General features: G+C 35.7%; 1 protein-coding gene across 1 annotated transcript; it reads right to left on the bottom strand.

Moving 5' to 3' along the window:
* Positions 1-276: 276 nt before the first annotated feature.
* Positions 277-8,306, bottom strand: crfb12 (cytokine receptor family member B12). The gene is made up of 8 exons (XM_056252934.1): positions 8,212-8,306; positions 7,551-7,663; positions 7,227-7,356; positions 5,083-5,267; positions 4,810-4,958; positions 4,528-4,675; positions 3,608-3,747; positions 277-1,227 (listed from the first exon to the last, which is right to left on the bottom strand). The coding sequence occupies exons 2-8, from the start codon at positions 7,609-7,611 to the stop codon at positions 679-681; spliced, it is 1,362 nt and encodes a 453-aa protein (XP_056108909.1). The 5' UTR covers positions 7,612-7,663; positions 8,212-8,306; the 3' UTR covers positions 277-678.
* Between the last annotated feature and the right edge of the window lie 1,061 nt (positions 8,307-9,367).

Genomic DNA, 9,367 nt, shown 5'->3' with positions numbered 1-9,367 from the left:
GTATGATTTTCAACACAGAATACATAATAGATACAATTGTCCAATGGGTCAGGTCAAACAGGTATTGCACTGCATCATAAATTGCTTCATATAGCACCTGGAGTCCGTCAACAATGTGTCCAAACGGCAATTCGTTTACAAAATGGTTAGTCACGTGACGAGTTGCATCACTGTGACATGCTGCAGAATGTGCAGTAGGCATGCTTTCTTTAGTCCAAAATCGGTTCAACATGACCCACTTTTTAAAATAAATGTTCCAAAAGGATTTTTTTGCAGTGGTGCCACAGAAGAATCATTTTGGTAATGTAGTACCTCAACTCAAAGCTGGGCAATAAGCGACAAAGTGGGCATTAACCAGCAAGGGCCAAAGGTCACATATTCCTTCTACTCTGCCTTACAGAATTTAGCTTAAGTGTCTAAACAGGTCTTCATGTACATAGCATGATAAATGGAAGTTCCAAGAGTTCCTGATGCAGAAGAGAGTTCTGAACTCTGAACTGCCATTGAGAGAAAAGGGAATGTTAACGCATAGTTCTCTCCAGGTATAACCGACCCCAGATTTAGTTTCAATGCCAGTGTCTGCTCAAGTGTTATTCCCTGATGTTCTGAATATGCCGTCACCAAGTTTTGCATGTCTACTTGGGTTGCATGTTTTTTACTTGAATTTGGTTGCAGACTTCACCTTGGAAGCCTTGGTTCGTACTCGTAGCCATTCTCTGATGAGTAATAAGCCAACAAATTATCCTCCTCCTCCTTCTCCTCCTCTTCGGCAGGCACTTCACTTTCACAGTCATTGCCAGAAGACCAGGGAGTTTCCTCTGCATAATATCTATCCATCTCGGAGTTCACAAAAGTGTTCACAGTAGTTACTTGTAGAAATTTGGATGATTCTGAAGTACAAGTACATAAAGACGCTGGGGTAACTGGATGCATATCATCATCATCATCATCATCATCATCATCATCCTTCTCGGATGTTACACTTTCTTCACTAAGTTCCAGATAAGTAGCTGGTGTGTACTTATAACACTGATTTGATGTCTCTGCCTCATCTTGCTCTAGGAGGTTTTCCCTCTGATGGTAGAACTGAGAGCCATCCTCGATATCCTCCTCTGAGACAGAAACATCGTCCTCATTGTACGCTAGTGGTTTTTGCCAGGTCTGAATAATTTTTTGAAATTCCTCAGGGATTAGTTTTAGGACACAGTTATTTCCTGGAAAAATGATCTGTAAAGGACATATAAACGACTATTATTGTAAATGATAATTATCCTCTACCATGCATTGCATTTATTTATTATACATATTGTTTGTTCATGTAAGTTTAGTTAACTTAATGTTAACAATTGGAACCTTATTAGTTTTACAGTTTATTCATCAGATAAATAGTGTCCCCAAAAAGTATTTCGAATCTCAAGGTCTGGTCACAAAATTTTGGGCAAAAAAAAGTCCATTTCCATGTCTATTGTCAATACTTTAGTAATGTATGAAGCATATCTCACAAAGAAGTCACTTTCAAACCAAGCAGCTCTCAGTTGGTCAGCACGGGGAATCACATGACCAACTTGAACCTGTTGCACTGTAAAAAGTGATCAATAGACTTGACTTAAAAAAGTGAGGAAACCCGTTGCCTTAAAATAGTAGTAACTAAAAGTAATTAAACCATGCGTAATTGAAAAAAAATAATTATTTGGAATTGTCAAGTTCACATAACTTATTCTTTTCAATTATGCATGAAGTTTATTACTTAAAGTCCCCCCTGTAGTCAATAATTTTATCCCTTAAAACTCATCTTTGATCACCAAAATGACATATTTAAAACAAATTCCTTATTTCTTTAAAATAGCTTGAATGTAACTACACCCTTGGCTCATTTAGTATATGCGGTTCAATGAATATGCTAAATAGCCCCGCCTCCACTCACTCCCACCAGCTCAGAGATCCACTCGTTGACGTGATTGGTTACAAGATAGTTTGTGACGTCAGAAACACCAGCGATTTCAAACCATGTTTTTGAAACTATCTTTGGTTCACTGCAGTTTTAAGGAGAAAATACTCAGCAATGGTGTTGACTTATGAATTTGCACATGGTTTGTCTTAAAGCATATTAAAAACACTACATAGACATATAAACACCATTTAAAAACTTGATTTTCACCACTGGGTGACTTTAATGATTTAAAGGCAACAGAGTTCCTCAATTTTTTAAGTTAAAGCTGCAGTCCGCAGTTTTTCCTTTGTCGCCATCTCTGTTCGAAATCTGCAATTGCAGTTATTCGAGGAATTATCAACTTTACGTGAGTTGTGCCTCGGCACGGCACAGCGCGGATGAATCCAATGTTTTGAGGAGAGTGTGCAGCTGTCAGTCACCGCGCCGGTGTGGATACTGGCATTCAGAATCACAGATTCTACTTTTTTGGAAGTATGACCTATAAGAATTTTCACCCTAAAATGTCATCTGAACAAGTAAGTAATATCCACGTTTGTTCTTCTGACCAACTAAGGGGAAAAAAATCAGTGCAGTAAATCGCGCTGATTAAATCTAACGATCGATTATCATATCACGTCAAACCGTGCAAGTTTACTTTGTTCTCAAATTGTTAATGTTAACAACATCAGCATTGCGTGACTACAATTAATGCCCTTCCGATATTTATCCTTGTTTTCGCATGATGGGCCGGTCTCTTTTTCCAAACTCTCAGTCAAAAGTCTTTTGCATTTTACAACGGGTGAATCTCTAGTTGTCACTGGTGATTGTCGTTTGAACCTTTCTGGATCCGCCATCAAATTGATAAGTTTAATTATATCAAGTGCTGTGAGAAAAGGCTATAAATCTCCACCTCCAACATCCTCACACGCAATATAGCCTACTAGCCGAGACTCCTTCTTTATGTGTACAGATGTGACGTAATGACTCAAAGACATGCTCGAATCTCCCGCGGAAATCCACCAGTACCACTGGAATTAAAAACATTATTACAAGCTAACCGCTTTGAATCGAGCTAAGGCAAGCAGAGAGTTTTGAACACTGGCTGTTTATGTACTTGGTCAAATTTATTTTGGATAATTTTTAACCCCAAAAAGTTACGGACTGCAGCTTTAAGTTAACTGATCACTTTTTATAGTGTGGGAAATCTGCGTGGGAAATCTTTCGTCCTATAAAGTAAAATTTCACCCGTGAAAATTTGCCCAACAATGGTAAAAGTTACCAAAATTAAATATGTATAAACACACTTTGGTCAAAACATTTCACCTGTGTCAAATGAATTAATACTTCCACAAAAACCAAGACCAGTTGGTTAAAAATAATTCAAAAAAATGAAGTTAGATCTGATCTAATTTGTTTGCAGAATACACTTGGTTTGATATTTTGTAAATAATGCGTGTGTAAATTTAAATACATTTAAATTATGTATTTTTGGGGCCTATATATTCATAATAAATGTGCATGTATATAAATATAAAACATGTTTGAAGGTGCATGTTCAAAAAACTCAATCACATAATGTTAAGTGAATTACTTTGACATAACTAATGATAAATGCAACTTAAATTCTTAAGTCAAAAAAATACATATACAAAGCTTAATGAACTTCAAAATTCTTACCAAGGCATCTGGAATGCTGAGTTTCCTGATTTTAAGCCTTGTGTCGTAAAAACAACCAAAAATCACAACAAACCCAGTTGAAAAGGTAATCAGCAGAATGGCCGCAATGCACACCATTAGCACAGAGCTTCTAGGAGAATCTTTAAGAACATAAAAGACACATTAGCATATATACAGCAGAAATATGCATACATAAACTATTGTTCAAAAGTTTGGGGTCAATAATTATGCTCACCAAGGTTGCATTTATTTGATCAAAAATAGTATTGTGAAATTTAATAACAAATTAAAATAACTCTTTTTTTATTTTAACATATTTTAAAATGTAATTTATCTCTGTAATAGCAAAGATGAATTTTCAGCAGCCATTTATTTGGTCTTCGGTGTCACACGCTTCTTTAGAAATCATTCTAAGTGCTCAAGAAACATTTCCTATGTTTGAAAACTGTTTTTGCAGCTTAATATTTTTGTGGAAAGCATGATACATGCTTTTTCAGGATTCTTTGATGAATAGAAAGTTGAAAAGAACAGCATTTATTTGAAATAGAAATCGTTTGTAACATTATAAATACCTTCACTGTCACTTTTGATCAATTTAATGCATCCTTGCTGAAAAAAAGTACTAATTTCTATCCAAAACAAATCTTACACTGTAAACAATTAAACGATCAATAAGTGATGACAACATATGGGTTTTCATTGCTTTAACTCATCATAATTAGTTAAGCAATTAACTTTTTTTTATACTTTATACAAGATTCAACATTTTTTAAAGTTAGTTTAATGTAATTTAAGTTGAAATGACTTAAACATCAGAGTTGATTGTATGTAAAAATTTAAGGCAGCAATTTTTGTTTTACTGACCCCAATAAATAAAAATGATCTTATGCTGTATTTGTAAAAAGAAATATATACACTACCTAATAGAAAGATACATTTGGTGGTGTTGAAGTTGTTGTTCTTTGAGGAGGGTTGATGACTGGCAGAAACACTAACACAGTAGTTCCTGCCAGATGGCACATCAGGGAAAATGTAGGGAGATTTTGAGGTTGATATCGGAACTACACACTTACCAAAAAAATAAAAATAAAAATAATATGGACTCATTTCAATTAAGTAATGCATTCTAAATTGCGGACATTCTGAAATTTCAATATAATAAGCGGTGATGGTATATTGAAACAAATATTCTAGCCGATTACCTTTGATTCCCCTGCGGGACTTTTCCCACAAAGGTATAGCAGGAATTCCAGTGGTCTGATCCCTGGTTTTGATTCCAGCCAATGACTAAAAGCAATATTAATGGCCTTTTGGTCAGTTGAGATAGTTAAATTCGGAGAACTCAGACGAGCTACAGAAAAGATCCAACAGAGAGCCAAGCACAACCATTTCAGAAGAGCATTATTTGAACTTTTTTGACAAAAACAATTTATGACATTAAATTTAAAAGCAAATTATAATATATTTGAACTTACTGTCTCCGTATGGCTGGAAAGACTTCGATGTTGTACTCCATTTGGAGCTCGTCCCTCTAAATGTGGTCTTGACCCTCACAAAATAATTCCAAAAGAGCTCATCAGGTTGCAGGTCAAAGGTCAGCTCGCATTTCGGGATGGTTATATTAGTGCAGTGTGGAGACCGAATCCACTCTCCTGTAGACCTGTGTGAAAAACACCTTCATGAGTACAATAAAGCATTATCATTGCTTTATTTTACAGTCCTGTTGCCCATGTACATACGATGTACTTATTACAGTAATTACAATAACTGGGTAATAACTAAATCTGAACCTACATCTAAACTTAACCCCTGTACTTACCTTATATTACCCAGTATTTTCTTAGATAAGTACACTGTAAGTACACATACTGTAAAAAAAGGGTTACACTTTTTTTGAAGGTGTCATTGTTACAGTGTAATTATATATTTAAGTACTGAGTAATATTAAGCAACTACATGTGCTTACTATAGGGTTAGGGTAGGATTTGGTTGAGGGTTAGTGCATGCAAGTAATTATTATGCATTATTTACTGTTATTACTATGGTAAGTACATTTAACATATTGTAACGTGGCGTCAGGAATGACATGAAGAGTGAATCCAATTGCAGCACTTTAATAACACAGACAGTAGGGTTGGGTACCGAAACTCGGTGCCAATAGGGAACCGGTTCCGACGTAAACGGTAGTAACCAGACCGAATAAGAACGAAAATTTCGGTGCCTGATTTCGGTGCCTAACTTCATTAGGCACACACGCGCGCGCACACACACACACACAAGGTCTCTCGCTCGCTCTCTCTCCGCCGTGCGTGTGCTACACAGTTTGGAGCACAGTTTCTTCTGTCTCGCATGCGCGCTCTTTCTCACAAGGTTTGGCTGCATTTCACGTGTAAAATTACGCGTCAGAACGCCCTCTGGGTGTGCCGATAGTCTGAATCCCATATAGAATCAAGCCAATTCATTGGCTGATGGCGCGGGCGCCGCATCGACGCACTTACGTCGTCATACTATGTTTGCGCGCGCGCGCCATCTGCTCCTCAGATTTCTCTGCCGAAAAAGGAAGCTGGTCGGCAGCGCGAGGAGCTTGGCAGCGTCCCGTTCCCTATTGAGGGATATGTTACACCAGTAACCAGAGATGTTCTCTTTCATAGGTTCACTCAACGCTGCGTAGCTAAGAAGCAGTGGATTTGTAGGCTGCTGTACCACGTGCCGTTTGAACTGACGCGCTACAGCGATCTGTCACATTTCAAGGAGCCAAAAACGTTATTTATTGTGTGAATCTCGTAAAAATATTGACAGAATCTGACAGCTGTGGATTTGTTCCATATCAAAAGTAACCTTGTCTGTCGGTGTCCTCTTTGTCCGCGATTTTTCTGTGTGAAAAGGGTCATTTGCGTGAGTCTCACGGTCAATGCGTGAGAGTTGGCAGCTCTGCCTGCTAGTAATCTCTATTAATCTCCAGTATTATTACATTGTTTGATACAATATTGTTTCATTTGATATTATGTAAATATGAATTTTTATTTTATATTGGTTTTATTATTACCATATGTTACTTGTATTTATATTGTTTAAAGATTTAAGTTAATATTGTGTCCAGTTTGGCCCTGTAAATTAAAGGGTATTATTTTTTGATAAAGTGTGTGCGGTTTCATTTTCTTAAGTACCGATTTAAGAACCGTTTAAGCACCGGAACCGTTTAAAAAATACCGAGTAGGTACTGGAATCGGATAAAACCCAAACGATACCCAACCCTAACAGACAGGTAATCCAGGGAAAACAGGGAAACTCAGAACAGAGAGACAGCTACAGGAAACAACGACCGACAAAACACAACTGAAACACAGAGGTATAAATACACAGACAAACAAGCTAAACAAGATAACAAGGGGGCGTGGCTAATCAGAAACACCTGGGGAGACTAATCAACATAATGGGGAACTGCTAACATGGGACAAGACAGGGGAACACAGACGTGAATCATGACACAAATATAACAAGGACACTGTCAAATAAAGTGTTACAAAAGCGACCCAAACATCTATTTGACAATATGGTTGACTAGCATTTTTCTGAAAATAGATTAAAAGAGTAAAAGTCAGTTATGAAAGGTATGTACATTTTTTGTAAAGTTATAAACTCCAAGGTGTATTTGGTGCCAGGAGGGTTTCCTTGTCCAGGAAGCCATTCAACGGTAGCCTTAAAATCCAATAATCCTACAGTTAGGTTCTCTGGACGAAAAAGCATTGCTGTAAATAAGAGGGGAAAAAGTCATAGCATTACAAAACATACAAATGCCTAAACATACAAGGCAACATGTATTGACAATTCCAGGGTGTGTGCCACAAAACATATTTATATATTTATATTGTGAGGTTAAGAAGGGAGGTTACCATTTGTGACTTTCAAGTCACAATTCAGATGCATAAAAAATGTACGCTACCTTTAGATGGCACCAGACATATCTGGAGCAATGTGAACATGCAGGTTAGAAAGCAGGTCATTGTGTCATTAAATCATGTTTAAAAAGGGCTGACAGTTTATCCTCAATCCTCCCTGGAAAAACATTATACAGTACACGACATACGATTACAACCGATCACTGAGATTCAAGTTCTCATTTGTTAATGTATTAACAAACACGAACAATGAGCATTTGTTACAGTATTTATTAATCTTTGTTAATGTTAGTTAAAAAGACGTTCATTGTTTGTTCAAATTTGTTCACAGTGCATTGACTAATGTTAAGAAATACAACTTTTGATTTTAATAATGTATTGAATGTGTTGAAATTAACATCAACTATAAATGCTGTATTTGTTTACTCTTAGTTCATGTTCACTAAAGTAGTTATATTAACTAATAAAACCTCATTGTAAAGTTTTACCATATTTAAAATGAGGTTATACAACATTACATAAATAGAAAAATGCAAATTGGCACGATTAGTCTAGTGCTATTCATATTTGACTTAAAGGGCCAGAACGTTACTTTAAAAAACAATATTAGATATTACAATAACAACAGGAGGAATATAATAATACTAAAAACAATGTGTTAAGTAGCATCAGTTACTAATTAAAGACAATAAGAGTCATACTCACCACATTTGATTCATCTCTGTTTCTATAAATAAAACACCAACCCAAAGACAGCAGATCCATCATAAGCTCCAGCAGAGATTGGGTTTAAACAAATGATCAAATGAAAAATCTAAATGAATAACTAAATGAAAAAACCAAATACAACTGGTATGAAAGTATTACTTTCACCACAGGAAATGTCTTGAGTGTACGTCACGTTTAAGATATGCCTCCAAGAAATTAAAAAAAGATGCATAAAAAACAAACAATTCTCTGTCTAAACATTATACAGTACTCAAAATGGTAGAACTATCATCGGGTTTAAAATACACTGACAGCATAGGAAACAAGTCCAGACCTCTACAGATCTAAAGGTGTATTTTGGACTTAAGGCCCTCCCCTGTTACCTGAAACATGCAAACAGGTTGTTCCAGTCTCCAGTGTGGAATCTCATCTGTCTTCTTCATCAATGTCCACCCAGCATGCATCTGTTACAACCACAATAACAATAATATGTGATCCAATTGCAATTGCAATTATTTTGGGTCTTATCTTATGCATATGGATAACATGATTAGTAAAAAAAAGAAAGAAAAGAAAATGTTATTGGAATACATTAACATTAAATTACAGATTCATAAAACTCTTAATAAAAAGGAACAGCGGCCACTGTGAAAATAAAGGGTGCTTATTTGATCCTTAGAATACTACAATTATTAAAAAATATTCTTATTTGCCATTGCCAGGAAATTCTTATGACTAGTTATTTCTCTGTTTATTGTATATATGCAAATACTTTATAATGTCATAAAGTGGAGTAATTCCACAGAGGTGAATCAGGACAAACAAGATGCATCCACATTTTACAGTGAGTTTTTTTCTTTTTCTATTGCAGTAAAAAAAATAAAAAAAATAGTAATGTGAGTGATTATGTACCTCAAACATTCTGTTTCTTCTTTTCCACAATTTTCTGCAATATTACACAAGCAAAAGTGTAAAATGCATGTGTAAGTGTACTATTGTAAACTAATATTGTAACTTATATTGATCCATATATAGGCACGAATGTGCTGTTGCTTTTAGACAAGAGTTTGGAGTTAATACAAAGTAACTAACATTTCTGGAAAAATTTGCCAGTTAGTTTGTATATTTTTGTCAGTCAACAAAATTTTCTCCA

This window comes from Rhinichthys klamathensis, unplaced genomic scaffold, assembly GCF_029890125.1.
Source record: "Rhinichthys klamathensis goyatoka isolate OS25496 unplaced genomic scaffold, OSU_Roscu_1.1 h1tg000099l_1, whole genome shotgun sequence".
NCBI classification, from domain to species: domain Eukaryota; kingdom Metazoa; phylum Chordata; class Actinopteri; order Cypriniformes; family Leuciscidae; genus Rhinichthys; species Rhinichthys klamathensis.
The sequence above is the reverse complement of the archived record's forward strand: the minus strand, read 5'-3'. Positions and strand labels throughout refer to the sequence as shown.

Bases quoted from the DNA above. Each gene is read 5' to 3' on its own strand.
- crfb12 (XM_056252934.1), bottom strand. From the start codon at position 7,611: ATGACCTGCTTTCTAACCTGCATGTTCACATTGCTCCAGATATGTCTG. The intron at 5,268-7,226 runs GTACATACCTTT...TTTTTCACACAG, and splicing joins TTTATAACTTTACAAAAAAT to GTCTACAGGAGAGTGGATTC. The intron at 4,676-4,809 runs GTAATCGGCTAG...TTTTTTGGTAAG, and splicing joins GTCCCGCAGGGGAATCAAAG to TGTGTAGTTCCGATATCAAC.